Consider the following 23,525-nt stretch of genomic DNA (forward strand, 5'->3'; position numbering starts at 1 on the left):
AGTCGCTAGAAGTCGCTAAATGACATCGTCGCCTAATTTGCATAATCTGCCACAGGAAGTGATGTGCATGTAGTTTTACTTTACTAAAACTTTACTAAACAATATATAGAGCTACTTTTTTCTGTCCATTAATGTTTATTTATTTATTTTTTATTTTATTTTTTAATATATATATTTTAATTATTGTGATCAATTTGCGCCGTCAATCCCGGCGCATGCGCGCTTCATTTGCAGTCTGGACGCTTAGGGTTAACATCCTGCGGCTCTGACTGCAGCGCTGAGAGGGACTCCTGCGGGAGCGGGAGAACGGGGTTAGCGCCCCACGGCAGCAGCTGCCGCTGGAGGACAAGAGTAGGAACGACACATGCTTTCACGTAAGAGTCTCCAAAAGCCGCCAGTGACACCGTAAAAAGTCGCCAGATTTGTCGCTAGTCGCTTTTTTGAAAAATAGTCGCTGGAGGGGTCTGAAAAGTCACTAAATATAGCGACAAAGTTGCTGAGTTGGCAACACTGGTTTACAGAACTCCAGCATATGGTCTGCGAGCTGCGCTGGAAATCCCCCACTAAAAGCTCTCTGCTGTTCGGGATTTCCTTCTGTCGTTCGTAGCGGCCGGAAGTGAATATAAAGAGTTTTAAGGTTTATGGTAAAAACAGCTGTATCACAGTAAACAATTGAATATTTTTCATCGGCAGGTTTCAAAATTTCTAGTTAATTTGGGTATTTATGAACTGTTTCACTGTAGTTCATAAAAAATGTTTTAGTGCATGTTTTGGGGCGACAGTGGCGTTGGATGTAGGAGTTTGCCCTGAAATCGAAGGGTTGATGGTTCAAGCCCCGACTTCGACTTTCATTGTCGTTGTGTCGTTGGGCAAGATACTTCACCTGCATTGTCTACTGATGGTGGTCAGAGGGCCCGGTGGCACCAGTGTACGGCAGCCCCGCTTCTGTCAGTGAGCCCCAGGGCAGCTGTGGCTACAATGTAGTTTGCCACCATCAGTGTGTGAGTGTGTGTGTGAATGGGTGAATGAATGTAGTGTAAAGCGCTTTGGTCAAGTCTCCTAACTTGAATAAAGGCGCTATATAAGTACATGCCATTTACCAATAATGATCATTTTGACAGGTTCCGTGTGAACGCACCATAAGAGTGATGTAAAAGTAAGAAAAGGAAATTTTTTACATTTAATATCCATGGGGACAGATTTTGAATAGATAAAAATATCATGATATTTACAGAATCTGTTTTTTTCGACACTCCTAGTTTTCAGGTTTGCAAATTTTACAATTTTAGGTGTTTTCTTAAAATAAACGACTGCAGTTTAAATTCTTTTTAAGGTATACATATTGAGTAGGAAAAAAAGTTGTTTTTCTACTTTCGTTATTATGACATCTTGTAAATAGAAATAGTTTGCTATTCCAAGCTGTATGAACAGGAAAGCTTTCAGTTTGATGTCATTTCACATAGTGGGAGACAGTATGTTGTGTGTTTTGTTTTTTATATACCGTGGATGTAAATATTTGGTTTTAAATGTAATTGAGAACAGATCTTCCTGTGGATGTCGGCTCACTGTATACTTTGTCTAATTTCCCATGAATGGAAACAGTGGCACCAACAGAAGCATGGAGCTTCCAACATCTGTTTAGAATCAACGCTTTGCACCTCCCCCCCTTACACCTTTCCAGGACTCTCCTCGAAACTTTACCTATGTCTTTTGCACTAAAATTCTTATATTTCCCCATTCTGTGCTTAGCTTTTCTTTTTTTTTTTACTTGTGACCAACTGATGCAGGTTTACAGTTTTAATTGATTATTTAAGTGTCTCTTGAGAGTCTGGCTGTATTGAGAAAGAAAAAGTGGTTCTGTTCAAGATATTTTGTCCAATAGTTTAATTTCATAAAGTCCTTTAATGTCTTTCTTTCTTTCTTTCTTTCTTTCTTTCTTTCTTTCTTTCTTTCTTTCTTTCTTTCTTTCTTTCTTTCTTTCTTTCTTCCTTCCTTCCTTCCTTCCTTCCTTCCTTCCTTCCTTCCTTCCTTCCTTCCTTCCTTCCTTCCTTCCTTCCTTCCTTCCTTCCTTCCTTCCTTCCTTCCTTCCTTCCTTCCTTTAAGCTACACAATCTGGGAAATATCGGTTGTTCTTTTCTATAGACAGTAAAAAAAATTAAATTTACTGTCAGACTGGTAATAAAAAATAAAAAGACGTACAATAACATAACCTACAAGTTGTTAATTTCAATGCTTTTTTTCGTAGAATATCACCACATAGTACCTCTGTTGCTTTTGTCTGTCTGATCCTCTCTGCTGCCATGAATTTCTCCGTCTCTCCCTGTTTTTTTTCTATTTTTTTTTCCTTTTTTATTCCTGTCATCGCCACACACCCCCCCCCCCTCCCCCCCCCCCGCCCCGACTACACCTGGCTGAATATTAGCCCCCTGATCATAATAAAACCCAGCAACCCTTAGGCCTGTAAAATATAGACACTGTGTCAAAACAGGCCTGCTTCCATCCCGCTTGCTATTCCTAGTTTCCTAGATTTCCATCTCTTCTGTCATCAGATCTAATCCTGCATTTGCCTTTTTTCCTAAGGAGTGTCTAATCGGTCATAGCTGATGAGTATTAAAGAGGCTTGGAAAGAGATTAGGATTAAAATCCTGAAATATTTACTTTTTATTGTTTAATTGTGATCTTGATTGTAAAGGCCGTGACTTACCTTGTTTTTATGAAGAAGAAAAAAAGCCCTCAGATTCCCAGCTTGTCATGCTGCCCCGGGTTCATCCACGCTGTGCGGAAATGATCAAATAACGATGCCAGCTCCAATGTAATCTATTCCTCTGCCAGTTTTTCCCCTCCTCTAAAGAAACAGCTTTTCCACTGTTCCCAATAGGAATTAATGGCCCGCTCTGTCAAATCCAAACCTGTAAAGGAGGAGCCCTAACAGAGGGCCTATCTTAATGTTTGGAAAGATAATCCGAAGGGATTTGGATTCCTGTCGTTGGTGAGGTGTTGATGTTTGGGCTGGGCTGCGCCATAGGTGCTTGCTGGACGAGGGGACATCAGATAACCCCGAACTGCTGAAACTCACCCTGAATGATGAACAGGGTACCTTTTGTATCTCTGGTAATCCGTAGAGGCTGAATACACCTCAGTTTTAGCCAGGTAGGTAGGCAGATGAAGAATATCCTGCTCACTGGAGGCATTTGTTACATGAATGCTGTGGACTCAATGAGGCCACTGTGTGCCATTACAGTGTAGATCTCAGCTTCTGTTCAAAATCATTTGGAACCACTGTTCTTTTGTCAAGATCATTAATGAAGAACTTCCTTTTCAACCTTTTATTTTTTCTATGTTTTTATTCTGAAAAACGCACCTTCTTGCTCAATGGTGAATAAATGTCTTCACCAAGGTCTTTACTAACTTTCCTTCATTTAAACCAGACTTGCATTTGATATTTCTCCTCTCTGCTTTTTTCCCCCAATTTCTCTTCCTTTTTCTCAACTTTTTGTGCTGCTCTCCGTTTTGTCCTTGTCTTTTTCCTTTCTCTTCGGTCCCTTTTACTCACATTCTTCCCCTTTTCAGTTCCTATCCCTTTTCTCGTCGTCTCCTTCCCCATGTTTCTTTTTTTGTCAGTTTTTGTTGGTGCTGTATTTTCTCCCACTTCTCACACTTAAACAAATAGGTTTTAATCATAAACAATTAAGGTGCACAAATAAGTAACTACCTTATTAAACATGCATTCTGAAGAGTTTTATGGGGCCCTCAGGAGGTAGGGGCCCCTGGGCAACTACCAAGTTTTATTGAATGGTAGCTCCACTTCTGGTCCTGATTCATGGTTCCTCTGGCTTTTAATGTTGGTCTTTGGACTTTTCCATCATTTTCAGTCCATAAAATATCTCTTAAACCAGGGTTCTAAAATAGGGGCTCTTTGGACCCTCCACCATGGCTCTAAATAGTGGCTAAAAATGACAAAGAACAAGCTAATGGTTTTGAATATACTATAAAACATATCAGTTTTAGAAGCTTCACTAGCCTTTGTTAAAATCTATATTTGAATCACATTTTTCAACAGATTTACATTAAAAGTAAAAGAAATAGGAACTACCGTACAATGCAGACTTTAACTGGCAACCAGACTTTTTAATATATACACACTGCAGACAAATGTCTCCAAATCCATAATTTTTTGTTCCCTTAGGTCGCTCAGCTGAAATTCTTTCATAACTCTGTGAACAGACCAAGTCACAGTTAATCTTGCTTCAAAATCTGATCTGCACCACTTTTGTATGTGGTCTTAAAGTTGATACACATCGGATCTTTTGGAATCTGACTGCGGTCAGTCACTGAATTCGTACATTTCTTGTCATTGGTTTTATGCGCAAGCGGGTCACTTCAGGGACACAGTTTGAGACGGTCATGTAAACAGCCGCACACAAAAAAAATCGGATTTGACAAAAAAATCGGAGTTGAGCATAAAGGCCTGCAGTGTGAACGTAGCCTTCAGTTCTGTTGACTCACACTAGACTAACATCTAGTTTGAGCGATGATGTTTTAAGCAACATCAAAAGACCCACCCGTTGTTCTCCTTGGTTGGTGAAGTCTTTTGTTGTGTATAGGTAATGTGTTTGGCCATTTGAATCATGTGTTTGTGTAATGTGAACTGGCCAAACACATAACCCATACACAACAAAACAATCACATGACATTTTAGCTTTATCAATTTGGCTTAACAATGAAATATGTAAATAAAATATATGTTGCAAACAAGCATTTAGGAGTACTTATAAATTATATGTTTTTAGGGCTTGTAGGAGACTGTTATTTAGCTGCAGTTGCATGTGGTGATAGCTTCAAGTTTAACTCCTAGCACGAAGTAAAAGGAGGAACAATGCTCTCCTACTCTTGTTCCATATTGTCTACCAGTTGCTTAATGCTAATGCTAACCATATGATGATGTTTTACTGTTTGCTAAAAATGGCATATCTTGCTAATGCTAACGTTTAGCTATCATTAGCAAACATTTAACCGACTTGTTCATAAAAAAAACGAAGCGACCTCTATGTAGCTTTTGTAGCCATTTGGTTATTTAAGTCAATGCTTAAAGAAGAAGCCTTTTCTAGGTCTATACAGACTAGGTGCCGGTGTAGGTACCAAATCTGTTCGGGGTCCTGCGCATGCCAATGACGTTACGTTTCATGATCGGCTAAATGTTGCGACATGTTTTAAAATGTTATGGTTGCCCAGACAACAATAATAACATCGCATAGCTTTAGTGTGCTGAGTCGGGAGCATCTGTAGTGTTAAAACGTCTAATGAACGATGAGGTTTTACCTGATCGATAAAAAAACTGAAAAAAATCTGTTTATGGTTAACCAAGTGAATGCACTGTAGCTAGCTGTGCTCAGTAGCTAACAGGTTAGCCTCTTTTAGCTCGATCAGTAAGCCGTATTATGCTACAATACTTTTAACTTTGTGTAAACAACAACTGTTTGTTTCGTACAAGTAAAATAACTGTTTTATTTGTCTAAAATCTCTACTATAGTCATGACATGATTGAGATGTTCCATTTGTCTGTCCTGTCCTCAGATCTTAATAAAAGGAATAAAAATAAGCTGAGACTTTTTCTTGTCATCTTGTTCAATCTTAGAATGCAGTACTTTTTTTCAAGACTTAGAATGATTGTTTTCTACTTTCAGCTACTTTAGATCGTCAATGAAATGCAAAATAAAAGCAAATAAAGGTAATAAGTTGAGACTCAAAAAGAGATTTGATTCTTTAGAAACTGTTGCAATACAGTTTGTCTGAGTGGAGTTGCCATATGTTGACGTCATAAGAAGGGGCGGGGCCCCGAGCAGATCTGGTACCTACATTGGCATTACCTGAGTTACCTCTAAAGAGACTTCCACCTATTCTTGTTGGCGTAAGCAGAAGGAAATATATTTTGGAACTGTCAACAGTTTTAAAACCATTCTTCTTCTTTTTTTCTTTTTTTTTTTTAGTTAAATTAATATTTTTTTATGAACCACTCTAGACATTCTGTAGATAATAGAAAAAGTTGTAGCAATGACCTCTAGGGCTAGTATGGAAAAGAAAAAACCTTTTTCCATTGTTCCAGCTGTTCTGCAATCCTGCAAATAGTACTAGTGTTTGGGTCTACTTCTTTAAAAAAAAATAGATTTTTGATCAGTTCTATGAATAGAGACATTGTTTGACCTTTCTGTTGTATTTCTAATTGGTACTCATGCACCAGTTAAAGCTTGTACCCTGATTCTATAGTGAGGATTAGGCAAGAAAATCTTCCTTTATGAACACAATGGAACACAAAACCAATGTTGGTACTGAATGTTAATTATGAGCTTTTTTCTAATACCAATATAAATCCCTGTGATTTTTTCCAATGAGAACAGGGACAAAGGTAAAGAAATATATAACAGATCAGTCAAGTTCTTATATATATGCTTTAATATGCAGGAGCTGATACAAGTGCTTGATAAAACAGCTTAGTTTCTTTTGTCACCCCAAATGAAAAATGGTACACTTTTTGTTTTCCCAAGTGGCAGCCGTGTGCACTGATAAGCTCCACAGCTAACCTGGGGGTGGGGATACTATGATGCTACCAGGATATGAGAGCCAGATCGCTGAGCTGATACAGCCAAAGCAGATCGTTGAGGATGTGAGTAAAGACCTGCGAGTGAAGAATGACCAGCAGAGTCTCAGAACATGCTGATAAGACTAATGAATTTAACCAAGGCTGAGTGATATGTCTTGATATGAACATAGGCAAAAGATGATTAGTCAGGCTGATTAGTTCATGGCCTCCATAAAATAGGATCACTGTCATGAATTACATCAGTGCATGTTTTTTTATTATCGCAGCTGATTAAATTTGCCATGTTTGCTTCTCATTGGAGTCTTGGATGACAGCAGCTGTGCCCTTGGCAGAAAACCAAAACTAACAATGACACATCTGCCACACCTTTAAAAAGTCACTATCCCATGTACTGTTGTCAAGTAGGTCATAAAAATACACCCTGAGAGAAATCGTACAGTCCTATTGCCGTAACCTTTGACTCAGAGGCTCGTGTGGGATCTTTGCCTTCTGTCAAACCTGGAGCTCTTGGTTTTCAATTATACAATCCAAGAGGTCACACAGCCATGTCATCAGTCTCTCAAAAAGCTCATGGGAAGAAAACATACGCTGGGGAAGGGGGACTAGGGGTGGGGTGGGGTTCAAGGTCCTGACCTTGTCTTTAGATGCAGTTATATTCCCAGGAGCTGCGGAGCTCCGTAAGGTGTCTTATCAGTTAATGCCTGGTTGAGTCTGATCTGTAGACACATCAAGGTGGTGGAGGGAGCTCATCACGACTTAAAGAGGCACAGTCTGTCCTCTGCAGTAGGGAGGTTGCTGCTTTATCACAAAGCCTTAAAGTTTTAGCCTCTTTCTTGTCAGCTCTATATCCAAACCAGACTGTCAGCTCAAATCCTTAAGAAATGTGTTGGATTCATAAATGGAGAACACATCTGATGTTTTATTTCTTAGAAATATTGATCATCAATCTTAAATAGATTTAGTTCAATCAATCTGTGTGTTTGTGTCTGTCTTTATTTCCTCTTTGCTGCATTTTAATGCCAAAGCTTCATTTTGGTCTGCTCATATTTCATAATTCATGAAAGGAGCAGAAGCAGTTGGAGAGACTTGGAAACCCCAATCGTGACAGAATGCAGGGAGGCGGTAGCCAAAGAGCCCCGCCTTATCAAAGATACACACAAGTAAGCAATGTCTGGTAAACATTACTGAGAATCCTTTTCAAACACATTGTCAGGTTGGAACATGTTCAGCCACTCATTTTAAAACATCTAAATTTTTGATTTGCTAAAACCTTAAGGGGAATCTATCCTCTCGGTATCCTTATACCTCAATTCTTAGTGTCATCTTGTGCCTGTTAACGATTTGTTCCCATCATATGCAAATTTCCTGCCTGGAGTGAACAATTTATATGTTATCCTTATACAGAGGGTTGCTCTGGAGCACTGCAAGGCAGAGAGAGGCAAAGGTTGCAATTCTTGCAAGGCAAAGGCCCTTTTTTGGTTAATACAGCAAATCAATAGCATGAAATTCATAGGAGTTGAAAAACTGAACTTTTTGTTGTTTTGTGTCACTAAATGTGAGATGTGGCTGTGATGTAAGGTGAAGCAGGAGAAGGCACAAGAAGAGACAGAAGAGACAAACTTTTTTAACCTGATTGCTGCCTGTCAGTCAGAAAGTCTAGTAGCCAGACACAGATGGAGTGGAGACAATTTAGTAAGTAGCCTTTATTACTCAATAAACTAATGCCTATTATGGGAAAATGACAGTATTTTGGGGAGTAGTGGTCAAAGAAAATTCCCACCAAGGTCAGACTGTTCAATGGTCAGAGAAAATTGCCGATCTCTGAACACCTTCTTAAAGAGTCTTAAAGTTTTCTTAAAGCTAAAACTTTGTAAACATTACAAAAATTAGAAATATCCTGTCCAGGGGTGATGCTGAGAAACTAGTCCATGCATTTGTTACTTCAAGGCTGGACTATTGTAATTCTTTACTATCAGGAAGTCCACAAACTGTAGTTAAAAGCCTTCAGCTGATCCAAAATGCTGCAGCCAGAGTTCTAATGAAAATTAAAAAGAGAGATCATATCTCGCCTATCCTGGCTTCTCTTCATTGGCTTCCTGTTAAATCAAGAATAGAATTTAAAATCCTCCTTCTCACATATAAAGCCTTAAATGGCCAAGCTCCATCTTATATCAGAGATCTGTTTGTTCCTTATGTTCCTAACAGAGCACTTCGCTCTCAATCTGCAGGTTTACTAGTGGTTCCTAGAATTTCTAAAAGTAGAATGGGAGGCAGATCTTTTAGTTATCAGGCTCCTCTCCTGTGGAACCAACTACCAGTTTTAGTCCGTGAGGCAGACACCCTGTCTACTTTTAAGGCTAGACTTAAAACTTTCCTTTTTGATAAAGCTTATAGTTAGGGTGGCTCAGGTTATCCTGAGCTATCTCTATAGTTATGCTGCTATAGGCTTAGACTTTTGGAGGACATAGGGACCCCCATTTCATCATTCTGCTTCATTCTCTCTCTGTTCTCCTATTCTGCAGAATCTGTTAGTTCAATCTCTAACCTTCTGCTCTCTCTGCTTTTCCTCAGAGTAGCTTTGCCTCGTCTGTTCCTGTTTGGCTGTGACGTCATCCTGGAAAGAAACATCAGCTGTGCTGCTTCTATCAACACCCTTGTTTATAGATGTTGGAGATCGGCCTGTTTTCCAGTGTGGTCCTGTTTCTCTGACCGTGACTGAGTGGATGTGCTCTCTTCGTCCTCTGGCATGGGAGCTGCCTTGGAGCTCGTCTGCCTGGCTGCGTGTTTCCTGGACGGGGCCGCCTTTTACAGTTGCTTTTTGTATCTCTGCTTCTGTCTCCTTGAACCCCAGTCGGCCTCGGCAGATGGCCGCTCACACTGAGCCTGGTTCTGCTGGAGGTTTCTTCCTGTTAAAAGGGAGTTTTTCCTCTCCACTGTCGCTACAAGCATGCTTAGTGTGGGGGATTGTATTTGAGTCAATGAGTCAATGCAATCAACTGGTTTTCCTTAGATAGAAAACTTTGTATCAATTTGACTGTATGATCTGGTTGAACTGTAAAATGCCTTGAGATGACATGTGTTGTGAATTTGGCGCCATATAAATAAACTGAATTGAATTGAATTGAATTAAAGTCCTTCGATGTCGCTTTTTCTTTGGATATTTCCAAGAACAGTGGTAGAGAACTATGGATTTGGACTTGATTTGCATCTTCAGGACATAGACAACATATGGATGATGCAGTTAACAATGGACCTTAATTATATACCAAAAAGTTTAGATTCAACATAAGGCCAATTTTTTAGACCTGATGAAAACTAGACTATGCACAGTTGAGTTGTAGTGCATCTTGAAACTTGCTTCCAACCTATTCATTGGATGACAACATCAGTACTCTTGGTAAAAAAAAATACTGCCGAACTGATGTAAGAGAACTAGTTCAGAGAAATATGCCTTCCATAAAGCCTTAGGTCAGTGGATTTAGCTCATTCTGTTCTGAGCACGGGTACCTGGTCCTCACGGGAGTGGTGTGCCTTTCACTCGAGTCATAAAGCCGTCAGAAATAATGCCCTGCTGAAGATATAACATGTGGCATTACATACATCTAGACTTGCTTTAAATCTCCACCTTTAAATGCCTCCCTGTTTTCACATGACAACGGGTGTGCAGCATTCCCCGCATTCCTCCATGTGTGCTGAGGATTATTTCAGTGCCCTGTCATTAGCAGGGGTCTGCCTGATGACAGCAGAGACTCAGACAGCTTTGCTTCACTTTGATGTGGCCTGTAAATATTTCCTTTGACTCGGGGCTTTCACCCTGAAGGCTGCCTTTTTGTGCAGCTGCTGGAGTCGGTGTACAATCATGTATCAATTTTTTAAAATAGACATACATACAGTTTTCTTGGGTCTGAAGTACTTTACTTACATAAACACCAATATTTTATTTAATAGATTCAGCTAAAAAAAGGGAACAAAGTATGACACACTGCTATTTACAGTGTTCAACATTCTTGCTAGTTTATACAACCTGTACGTAGCTTAAAGGTTAAGTTACTGCACCTCCAGTACTTTCCTTCAGCTTTTGTAGCATTCCACTTGAACCTGATACCCTCATTTAACTTAGGTGATACTTTCACAGGATGCACCTAGGATGCTTTTTGGTATTTACTTTGAACTGACAGCCTTTGGGTACTAACAAGGTACCTATATGGAACAGTACTTTCCCCCCCCCCTAAGACTTACCAGGTTCTCAGACATTTAATGATATCCTCCTCTTACACAGTAATTCCCATCACACTAAAGGGGACTTTGTAGCACTTGTATGAAAATCTTCTTACTTTAAGGGTATATTCTTATTACTTACAGGGTACCTTCCACAATCCTTTGTAGGACTTTGCATTACTCTTCTGGACTTTTCATAGCATTGACTTAAGTAATACCTTCATGAAAATTATGCACAGCTTTACCAGAACTTACAGTTTACAATCCTGGAACCTTTACTTTTTGCAACTTCTAATGGCATCCATCCATCTGTCGGTCCGTCCGTCCGTCCATCCGTCCATACATCCATCCATCTATCTTCTTCCGCTTATCTGGGATCTGGTCGCAGGGGTAGCAGCTTTAGTAGGGAGTTCCTCCGGGGGAATCCCAAGGCGCTCCCAGGCCAGCCGAGAAGCACAATCCCTCCAGGTGGGACCTACATGGAACACCTCACCAGGGAGACGTCATGGAGGCATCCTAATCAGATGCCCGAGCCACCTCAACTGGCTCCTCTCAATGTGGAGGGGCAGCGGCTCTACTCTGAGTCCTCCCCAAATGACATGCCTTAGTGGCATATTTTTTAAGTATTTTTTCAACATAACATTTCCAGAAAATATGTTTTAGAAAATGCTGTCTAGAAAGTGTCTTAAGACAGAGACAGTTATCCCTAAAACAGCCTGCATTTTAATTAAATCTTAAGTTCCTACATTTCCAGTACTTTTATTTAACCTTTATAGCATTTTACTTGAATCCGATACCCTCCTGTAACTCATGTGATACTTTTACAGAAAATGTAGGATACTTTCTGAAGCCTACTTTAAATGTACCGACTTTACAGGTACTAACTAGGTACCTCCAAGGAACTCAGCCCCTTGTAATATTTTGCCAAAACTTACAAGGCTTTCCCAAAACTTTAATGGCACCGCTTTTTCACACTGTAATTCCAATTACCCTAGAGGGGAATATGCACCACTTGTTTGAAAACTACATACTTTGGTCATAGGACTTAAAGGGTATTTACCTAGATACTTTCATGGAACCTATGGAGTAGCTTCCACAACCATATCTAGGACTTTTCAGAACTATTTTGGACTCTATAAAGCATGGTGTAAGGACATAGAGACTACTTTCCTGGAAATAATACTGAACTTTACCTTAACTTATAGGTAACATTGCTGGACCCAATGGGCATTCAGATATTTTTCTAAAAGTTACAAAGGATTTTACCCAATAATTACACATTATTCGTCTGTAACCTCTAATGTATTTTTCCACATCGTATTGGGTATTTCCGTGGAATTTTTATACAATTTTCAAAATTCTGCATGGTACATTTACAGACAGAGTGTACATTGGCAGCACTTTCCTAAAATTTAGAGTACACTTCTAAAACTTCCAGGGGGGCACTCTCTGATGCTGTGCTTGAACTTATATAGGATTTTTCTTGACTTAACAGAATACTTTCTTGTTTGGCAAATATCACCAACCTCAACAAGTAATACCTTTGAATATTACTGTGTACACATATGTTATTCCTGCTTTTAATTAATGATGTTTTACTTTTATTTGGACCTTTATCTTTGTTTGAGTTTTACTCAAAATATAAAATTTTAAATACTTTTTATCCTCCATCAACTGTACCTCTTCACATACCCCTTGAAACTTACAGAAGTTGTTATTCGCCTAGTATTGAAGTACTTAGCTTTTAAGCACAAAGAGCATCAGATGGCTTCGGGACGATATTGTTAACTAACATCAATTATTTCTCACACTAATTCATCATATTATCTTGGAAAGACATAATAGATTGTAGTTAATGGCATTTAGTAGGCATTTTTTAAAGATATTGTTCATATATTGGAAAATTGCATGTCACACTGTGAGGCATCGATCTGTTGCTGTTTGGTTAAAAGCTTCACTCGTCATTTACTCAGTAGGAGATCTGGGTGTTTGGCATGCTATCATGGCACTGGTAGAAGCTGTTGGTTATGACTGTTTTTGGAGTGGCCGTCTCTGAAGGCTCACTAGACAAAACAACTGGGGTTTACTGTATTTAGAACAGCAGCTTGAACATCTGGTCTGTTAAGAGTTTGCTGTCAAGGCCACAGGTTAAAAAAGCCCATGGAGTGATAACAGCAGTACTTTAAGTATAGTCAGACCTCAGAGGTGGGTCATCTGGAGGTCAGGATAAGTCCAAACAGGGCTCCAGGCAAATTATTAGGCTTCTGCACATCAGCCTTACCTCCCACATGGATTTTTATGTTAAAACGTGAGGTATATTCTTGGAGCTTTGCAAAATCCTAACACTCCGACTGTTTAAGTAATGATTTGGTCATGGAGCATGGGTGGGCAAAATTTTGTTTCCATGCAACAGAATGGTCCTCAGATTGAACTGGACGAAATATATGCCAAGGCAGTGATAATGGAAGAAAATGCCGGGGGGTTTTCCAAGACAATATGCTTTTTAATAGCTGGCATGCTTAGTCGGAAAGCTTGAGCAAATACAAATACTGTCTGTGAACTGATTATGTGTGGCCAAGCACATGTGTTTTTATGTATGAAAGTTTATATTTTAAATTTATTGAAGCTTACTTTTAAATTTAATGAACTGGTGTACTTTCATAAAACAGTTAAGTTACCAAATGGATAAAATAGAGTCAGTAGAGTAGACTGGTTGTCTATGTGTCCTCCTGAACTATGATTATGAGTAGGGATTTAGTTTAAACAAAGTCATTAAGGATTTTGACGAAGTATGAAGGACTAAGATGTGGATAGGTGTTTCAGATAGATAGGCGTCTTTCTAGAAAATCTTCTTTGGTTTATTGGGGTCCATAACACGGAGCTATGACACCTCTTATTGTTACACATTCACTTAAAGATTCAGAACCTGTTACTCATTCCCCACCTTTGATTTTATATACTAATGTTATGCCAATTGTATGGAAGCCGAGAGTGGCTGTATCTCTCTGATACTTTTTTATGTTGGTTTTCTCGAGAAAACAAGTTATTTTCTCATTATCTAAAGATAACCAAACCGGTTTTTCATGATAACAAGATGACTGAATCTGATTACATCCTTCAACACCACAACAGCGGGAGAGGATTTAAAATGCAAGCCTTTGTGTAATTCTGTAAATAATCCTGTGTTTATCTTATAGGTTACGGACCAACCTTGTTGGTTTGATGATTTGCTTCCACTTCTGATTCATTTAGACCTATGCCACCGGCGCCCTAGCGCCAGGTGTTTTCTAAACAGCCTCGGTGTTACACCTGTAAAAGTTATAAGATGAATAAACCCTCAAAATGAGTCCATATTAAAGAGTTTCATTAAAAACATTCAGATTTGTCTGTACTGTATTCTATGCAATCCAATTATCCAACTCGACCTGACAGTGATGAAAAGAAAAAGAAAACAAAAAAACTGATTATTTGCGCACACGCGGTATCGCAGGCATGGGGGGACTGGGAATCCAGCGCTGTTGGCCAGCCTCATTCTTTACGCATACCGGTTAATCCTCTCGTTAGCAATAACTGTTTTCTTGTGATAACAAGATAATTATCTTGTTATCTCGAGAAATTAATTAATGGATTAACCATGATAACGACTCGAGAAGGCAAAGGAAAAGAACAAAGTCAACTACGACCACTCTGGGCTTCCGTATAATTGTGTTAGCAAATGAAAAAAACTATTTTGATTTAAAAGTGTTGTTCTTTTTTAGGGTAATAGCATGTTAGCATGCTACTGTGAGCATATTAACTGAGGGTTGAAGTTATTGTCAATATGGACTATATGACTGGTTTATGAGACCTATTTGTATTGTATCTTTTGTAGTTTATTGTACCTTTGTACACAACTTTTACTAAATGAGGTGTTTGTCAATGTTTTTTAAGGTAATAACATGTTTAAAGTAAGTAGTAAACTAAGCTTTAGAGCTACAGATCAGCTACTTGTACAACTAACTGGTAAAAGCTTTGCAAGCTAAGTCAAGCAAGTTTGAGTAGGTATTAATTTTATAAAACTTTTTTTTTCCTTTTTGGTGGTACCTTCTCTGACTGAATAAACACCCTATTTTTTAATAAAAAATGTATTGTCTGGAGGAAAACAGACCAAGGCAGTTCAATTCAATTCAGTTTATTTATATAGCGCCAAATTCACAACACATGTCATCTCAAGGCACTTTACAGTTCAACCAGATCATACAGTCAAATTGATACAAAGTTTTCTATCTAAGGAAAACCAGTTGATTGCATTGACTCATTGACTCAAATACAACCCCCCACACTAAGCATGCTTGTAGCGACAGTGGAGAGGAAAAACTCCCTTTTAACAGGAAGAAACCTCCAGCAGAACCAGGCTCAGTGTGAGCGGCCATCTGCCGAGGCCGACTGGGGTTCAAGGAGACAGAAGCAGAGATACAAAAAGCAGCTGTAAAAGGCGGCCCCGTCCAGGAAATACACAGCCAGGCAGACGAGCTCCAAGGCAGCTCCCATGCCAGAGGACGAAGAGAGCACATCCACTCAGTCACGGTCAGAGAAACAGGACCACACTGGAAAACAGGCCGATCTCCAACATCTATTAACAAGGGTGTTGATAGAAGCAGCACAGCTGATGTTTTTTTCCAGGATGACGTCACAGCCAAACAGGAACAGACGAGGCAAAGCTACTCTGAGGAAAAGCAGAGAGAGCAGAAGGTTAGAGATTGAACTAACAGATTCTGCAGAATAGGAGAACAGAGAGAGAATGAAGCAGAATGATGAAATGGGGGTCCCTATGTCCTCCAAAAGTCTAAGCCTATAGCAGCATAACTATAGAGATAGCTCAGGATAACCTGAGCCACCCTAACTATAAGCTTTATCAAAAATGAAAGTTTTAAGCCTAGCCTTAAAAGTAGACAGGGTGTCTGCCTCACGGACCAATAACTATATCAATCACTACCTTAAACGTTTGAAATTATTAACTATTCTGCTAAACTCAAATATATCTTCACTTTTTTCATTCAGTCTGTTTTAAAAAATTATTTATTTTTCTTTCTTTCAACTATCCAATGAGACATAATAATATTTAATAGATCGGCTGGAGAGTTTAAGCTCAGTATACATTTATTCAAACAAAATTTATTAAACTATTGAAAAGCTTTTCAAAAGAACAATCCGTTTCAAAATAAAACTGGAGAAAACAGATATGTAAAATATATTTATACCACACCAAGGTGAGAATAAAGACTTGTCAGATGTCTGCTTTAATGTTTCTTTATGCAGTCATTGTGGTTCCCATGAAAGGAGTGTTGTGACATTTCGTGGCACAACACTCATCGGATTTCCATAAACACTAAAACTCTATGTACCCTAGTGCTTATGTCGTAGCAAACCAAGAAAACTCAATGTTTGGTTTTTCCTTTTTCCTGCTGCTTCTGTTCACAAAGAATGACTGACTTTTTTTTGCCAAGGACTAATTAGAGAGAGTAAAACAAAGTAGCTCAGGTACAGGAACTTTAGGAAATGTAGAAATAAAGCTTTTATGTTCAAAAAAATAATCTACTAGACTGTGATTCTTTATGGGTATGCCATCTTTCTCGTGACTAAAAATCAATGTAGAGCATCTGTCCCACTGAGATAACCGCTTGCCCATGGGACCCGTCAAGCAAACATCTAATTAATTAGTCCTAAACCTAGACTGGACTGCCGAGACAGCCTCAAGTCACAACTGAGTGAGTGTATGAAAACTCACATTTTTGAAATATGGTGGGCTTTTTCTTACATTAACAGCCCCGCCTTCTGTTTTATAAAGCCCTACCACTAAAAGGCAAATCATTAGGCCAAAGCTGAGAAATCCTAACATCTGTTTTCCCTATTTTGCTCTTGGCATTAGCTCATTCCTGTAACTCGGTAGCGCACGTTTTGTGAGTGCAGTCTGTTCCCAAATGACATTACACAGCTGGGCCTCGCTTTTGGGGCTGCCGTTGGACATTACAAAAAGGTGCTTCTGTTTTTACTCTCTCAAAGAAACAAACACTAAAGTGATTGTGAACACTTTTCCAGAACACGTTTCTGTCTTCTATTAGAAGCATATTTTAAATGAAAGGTTACTATAACACATAAACCATTCTCATCTTTTCTTGACAGGAGTACATGGACGCCAACAAATGCATCGATGAGCTCCTAAAACAGCTTGAGGAGGAGCGCAGAAATGTCCGAAGGTAAGCTTGTTTTGGGGCAGATGTTTTATGGCCTGAGGATGTCTACAGCTGCTTGCAATTCATTCCAAACCATGATACAGAGGAACAATGTCACTTGGTTCTCAGAACCAGACAAGCTTTGTAGCTCTGCTTGAGAAATGTGCTTTGTGTTGGAAGCCCACTGAAAGTGGTAGACAAAAGGGGAAATTCTAGGACCCACTAAGCGGTTGACTGGGGACATTTCTCATGGAGGTCATTTTCGAGCAGATTTATCCAGACAATGGGAATGAAGAGCTTATGGAGATGCCAATCTAATGACCTTGTACCCTCTGAGCTCCTACCATCCCAGTACTTCCAATGACGCATAGAAGAAAGAGACAATTTTTTAAACTTCACCCTCTTTTGTGCAAACCTCTCTCCATCTCAATGGAGCTGTATCCCCCCAGCTCAAAGTAATTTTCCCCCTGAGTGAGCAGAGAGGGGCTGGACAGAAGGGGATATAGGTCTCAGGGTAGGTGTCTCGGGGGGATGACCACTGACCATCCCATTTACCAGGCCAGGACGGCCCCTCGAAAAAAGGAAGCAATGTGTAAAGGAATGACCCTTAAGTCATTGCTGGCCTTTCCTTCCTAGACCCCCCCTTTGTGACAGCCAAAATGACCTAATAGCTACTTAGAATAACCAGAATGTCTCTGCATGAGCTGACCTACAGCTCCCTCGTAGACCAAATGGTTTCAAAGCCATGACCTTATACCAAGTAATTAGACTGGCTGTCTAACCCTAACATTGGAAAATCTGATAGATTTATATCTAAATCAACTTCTGAATTGTACACTTTTATCTTCACGAGTTAATGTGAGCCTTTTTTGTATAATAGGAAAGAGAGTTTTAAATCTCTCAACAGAAGGTAGCCAATGATCTCCAACTGGGTTGCAAATGCCATCGTCTGGCACCTCCAAAATTAATTATGCTGCCCTGTAGGGCAATTGGATGCCATTGTTATATATGTACAGTAGTACACCCATGCCCTGACTGCAGACAACAGGGTTATAATAAAGCTTGATAAAATTTGTTATTCCTTCAGGTTTTGTGCTAGAAATCTTCCAAAATTTAGTTTGGCTTGTGTCCCTTTCTTAACCATGTCTATATAGGCACAGGCAATGTTGGTACTTCTGAAAAGTTGGGTTTGCAAAGTTTAAGAGAAAAACACATTTGGGTAAAAAATAGGTCAGAAATTGGGTGTTATTAATTTCTCATTTCTGTTTAGGCAGATTTTCCTTTTTGCACTCTTTTCTTTGCTTGCACGCTAGCATAGTTGACTTTAAGGTAGAGTGAAGGATGTTCTTTTTCCTGATGGATCATCAAAATATGTGGTTCTCCTAATTGTCAATCATTCTGGTGATATGTTTCTGAGCATGCGCACTTTCAGGTGTACAGTTTCAGACAGTCATTGAATCTTGCCTTTCTCACCACGGTTCTTTGAAAATGGCCAATGGTCATAAGAGAAAAAGTGTACACTGAAAGGTCAGGCTTCCCACTGATGCCTCGGTTTCAAAGTTTCTACTCGATAGATAAAGTTTGGCATGTTATTTGGAGAAATCCATTTAACATCTCTGCTTGTAAAGCGAGGAGAAATAGGCTTGTGCATGCTCTCGCACACTTTTAATATGCATTCTCTCTCTGGAGCAGGTACAGGTGTGCATTTGAAGAGGGCGGGTCTTTTCAACAATTCGTGAAAATCCTCCACCATTCCTTATACCTTAAAATCCCTTTCCCACCAGTCAAAAAAAAACAAACAGTTTCAACACGGAACAATCAGCTTTTTTGCCAATGGTAAGGGAGCCAAATGTTGATTGTCAGTTTTTCAAACATGGGTTAACCTGCTAATTTTAGTGAGAAATAGGCTTTAGAAGTACTGTTGTAGTCATTACTGTCTATAATGTTTTTGAATACATTTTTTGAGGTTAAATGTATCTGATTTTAGTTCATTTTTAACTTGATCAACCCTCCTTTGTTTTCAATTTAGTTTACTTAGTCTGTTAGCATGACAATGCTTATATTAGCTTAGCAGTCATGTCAATATTGGATGTAATGTATAGAGTTGTAGGCTAAATACAATTTTCTTTTCTTGCCAAAATGTTGGTTTGATTTCTTAAATGTTTTTCTTGTTTGTTCAAATTAATGTTTTATTCCAATATCCTTCTAGCCTGTCCATACTCTCTCATTTCAACATTGGGTTCATTAACGATTACTTTGGCAACATTAGTGTTTAAGATCTTTATAAACCTCACCTTATAAAGTATTCCAAAAAAGTAAAAGAACAATTCACTGGACGGTTTCCAATTTCTAAGACGTTTCGCTTCTCATCCAGGAAGCTTTTCAATTCAAAATGTTAGAATTGAGTTTGAAGCTTTATAGAATGGCCAGAAACAAAGACTTGTTTTTGCTTAGAATATATGCAAATTGAACCGGAAGAACGGGTCCGCCCCTTAGGAATGGTGAGTCGTTTGAATTCTTTGTTAGCCTGCAATACCCGATATTGGTCTATGTCTCGGAAAGGGGGTTGTTCGAGGGAACTGTTGGCCTGGCTGAACAGGTGAGATGTTTTGGTCCCCTGTTTGGGGCTAATTATGACATTTTGAATTGTTGAAAGCTTCCTGGATGGGAGGTGAAATGTCTTCAATTTGGAAGTCCAGTGAATTGTTTTTTAAACTTTTTTGAAATGACTATGACCTGGATGACTGAGAATCTTCACCAGCACCTTATAAAGTAAAACATTCGTTGTAAGTTGGGTCAAAAGTTACACAGTAAATGTTGCAGAGTTTTAGTGTTGCAGTTATTCACAGTGGGTCCAAATGTATCTTGGGTGTTACTTTAACACTGAAACATTTACTGTGTACACGCTGAATTATAAACACAGAGTTTGCCCTGAAATCAAAGGATTGACTGTTCAAGTCCCGGCTCCGTCTTTCAGTGTGTGTCCTTGGGCAAGACACTTCACCTGCATTGTCTACTGATGGTGGTCAGAGGACCCGGTGGTGCTAGTGTATGGCAGCCTTGCTTCTGTTGGTGAGCACCAGGGCAGCTGTTGCTACAGTGTAGCCTCCAACCATCAGTGTGTGCATGAATGGATGAATGACTGAATGCAGTGTAAAGAACCTTGGTTAAGTCTCCTGACCTGAAAAAGCACTATATAAGCACAGACCATTTACCATTTTGCAAAGAATCAAGCAACAGCCTCTAACACAAACAACCACCAAACACCAAACCATCTTATCCTTTTTATCCCTTCCTCCTTTTACATAGGTTGCTGTGGATTAAGATGAGTGATGAAAGACCAAAGCCAAATCCCTTGTTTTTGCATGCAAACTTAATTTCTAAGTCTTGATAAACTGAACATGAAAACTGAGGTAAAGTTTTTTGGCTATGGACTGGTTGACCGAAACAACGTCTAATTAAGTGTCAATAATTCATTATTGGTAAGCAAAGTATCCAATCGAATTTCAATACATTGGATCTAAAGATTTAGGGTTTGTAGAACTGTATATGATGTGGCTTGTGGTCCTAATTTTCATTAAACACTGTGTTGAATGTTTCCATACCTTTGACATTGAACGTTAAAAAGCCCAACACAAAGGTATAGGGCTTTCATGTCTCCAACATCATTGATATCCAAGGAATCCTCAACCACGGTAAGTGCTCAGTAGTTTGCTTCCAAAGGAAAAGCAGAGGACAAATTTCAGTTTAATGAAGAAAAGTTGGTATGACAAATTTTTGCTTACTTTTTGTCCTTAAAAGGACATAACAAAGACTATACAGCACAGCTAGGAGGTTTAGAGTGTCATATCTGGGCATCGCCTGAAGTCTGTTCTTGATAAATTAAAGTTTTGTTCAGGTATATTCTTTGATATAGGCCAAGGAAAACATCCTTCTTTAGATTAAAGTAAAGTCTTTCACTGCTTTCTGCATGCCTACTTTGCTCCAGACAACATAGTGGTGGTATGTGACACCTCAGGAGCATGACTAAGTTGGCTTGTCTGAAGGGTAGTGCTATCTACAAAGCTTCCTTTGTCTATCAAATTGTAGTGACAGATACCTACTGCAAAGACATTTGGCTCAGCTGAGATGCAATCACTTTGAGGTGGTAAACAAACCCACTCCCATTGCTTTGAAAAATATGAATCTTTGATCCTCAACTCTGAAAAAAACAAAACATACCACCGCGAAGGGGTTTGTTCAATTTTTGTTGATTCAGACGCTGATGAACGGCTTCACAAAGGCCTTTGTTCAGCAAAAACACAGCGCTACGCGATAAAGAATACCTCTTCCCCTTATTTGGGACGCTGTGGATGTCTCTCCCCACCCCTAAGAATATGGGCCCCATCAATCCGTCAAGAGGTGAAAAAGAAGCTCTCACATTCCTACAGTTCCCTGCATCCTTTCACCATGACCCTTTGACCTAGGGCATTCATGTCAATTATTGTGCCTTATTATTGGCCACTTTCACACTAGCAGTCTACACTGATTAGGGGATTATCCCTTTAAGCAACCTTAAATCCATTGCAACTCCATATCCAGAGGAAACCCCAAATTAAATTACTCTAGTATTTCGTTTTTTCCAACGTTTTTATCTAAAATAGATTGCTTCTAGAAATTGTGATCCTCTTTGCTTTTACTGGTTCTTTTCTTGATGAAATTTTAGATCTAGAAGACTTCTTGATTTCTAAGACAAAAATCAATGTGGATACCATTTATTTGAGGTTTTCTAGACTCTAAGTCTAAAAAATGCTTGATATCGATGAGAATGTAGTATTGGTTCCTTCTTTTGCAATGACTGCTTTACATCATATTAAATAAAATATTTCTAATATAAATTTAGAAAGTGTGGTACCTTTGGTAAGGTAGCTAAACACCTGGAATAACTCCAGAATTCTATTAAAAATGGCAATGGCTCCTTTTATGTGTTTAACAATTCTAAAGGAAATTTACATTCATGAACGATATTGTTTACTGTTTTTTTCCCACTAACTTTTGCCTGTGTAAAATCAGCTATACAGTATATATTCCGTTTCTAGGGAAAAATAACAAAGTTGATCATTATTTTAAAAATTTTCCTGAAGCAAGAATCAAAATGTATTCTTAATTTTCAATCATGTTTCTTTTGGAATGTTTGTGTGCTCAACTTGAGAAATATTATACTTTAAAGGTACATATGTTGGGTCGTATACTTATACCAAAATATATCCGAATCCAGTTGGTTATGATAAAATTAGGCTATATACTCATAGCATCTGTCTTGATAGTTTTAATAGTTCTTTTGGGCCTAGATAGTATTTCAGTACAGGGCATGATGAGCTGAAGTAAACAGATGTAGCGCCATCTACTGGCAGTAAGGCGGAACTACCAGAAAGCTGTACTGCCATTAAATTAGCTACTAAATAATTCCTGTCAGTGCTGTAATGCCTCGTGGAAAACCGACAGCTTAAGCCAGACATACGCTGTGCGATTTTTTCAATCGTTGCACGCAGCTACAGCTCACGCTGTGCGACGAAACTCTGTGGTTTTCTTAGTACAGTTGAGTTCACAGCTCACGATGCATGTTCATCACGACGTTCTGATGCGATCTACCTGCTTACACTGTACATCTAAAAAACACGTCGGACTCAGCTCCGCAGTGAGATGGAGCTACTCGGCCAAATTTCACCCGCATCCCCGCCGTGCTTCTGTGTTTACATCTGAGAGAAGGAAGAAGAAAAAGAAGAATTCTTGTTTGCGCATGCGCACCGAACGATTTGCCCACGACGGTCAGGAATCCTGACCTTACGATTCCTGACCGGGAGGTGGTCATGAGAGGCTGATCGCCCCTCGTTACAAACTGTACACTACACAACGCACGATCAGCTGAATGATGGCCTGATCGGAAAATTCTCGCACGACTGAAAAATCGCCCCGAAAAGGGCAAAAAATCACCTGGGTGAAGTTGGCCCCCCCAACTTCTTCAAATCAGACATCATTAGTGTCAAACCTTATTCAAAGCAGACGAAATAGGTGTCAATTAACTCAGTTCCGTTTGTGCTGGTTTGTGCAGCAAAAATTTTCATTTGTGCTGCTTTGGATTTGAAGATTTGAAGAAAGTGGGGGGGCTGGTTGACCTTTGATGACCTCTAGAAACATCTCTTGCTATCTTTAAAATGAAAGCGGCACAAACGAAATTTTTTTTGCTGCACAAACCAGCACAAACGTCTGACACCAATTTTGTCTAATTTGAAGAAGGTGGGGGGGCTGGTTGACCTTTTGACCTTTACATTTTCATTAATATCTTCAAAGCCAAAGCAGCACAAACGACAATTTTGGCTGCACAAACCAGCACTAACGGAGCTGAGTTAATTGACACCCATTTCTTCTGATTTGAAGAAGGTGGGGGGGTGGGCTGGTTGACCTTTGATGACCTCTAGAAATATTTCTTTATATCTTTAAAACAATAGCGGCATAAA

General features: G+C 39.2%; 1 protein-coding gene across 4 annotated transcripts in view; it reads left to right on the forward strand.

Annotated features, from left to right (window-relative positions):
* LOC119781587 (nck-associated protein 5-like) overlaps nucleotides 1-23,525 on the forward strand; it is a 232,522-nt gene that overhangs the window by 66,819 nt on the left and 142,178 nt on the right. For all 4 annotated transcript variants that reach the window (XM_038282126.1, XM_038282119.1, XM_038282120.1 and 1 more), the window contains one exon: nucleotides 16,979-17,052. In XM_038282126.1, the coding sequence (XP_038138054.1) occupies nucleotides 16,979-17,052 (74 nt within the window). The remainder of the gene's footprint in view (nucleotides 1-16,978; nucleotides 17,053-23,525) is intronic.

This window comes from Cyprinodon tularosa, unplaced genomic scaffold (genome assembly GCF_016077235.1).
Source record: "Cyprinodon tularosa strain WSP-4 unplaced genomic scaffold, ASM1607723v1 ctg18, whole genome shotgun sequence".
NCBI classification, from domain to species: Eukaryota; Metazoa; Chordata; class Actinopteri; order Cyprinodontiformes; family Cyprinodontidae; genus Cyprinodon; species Cyprinodon tularosa.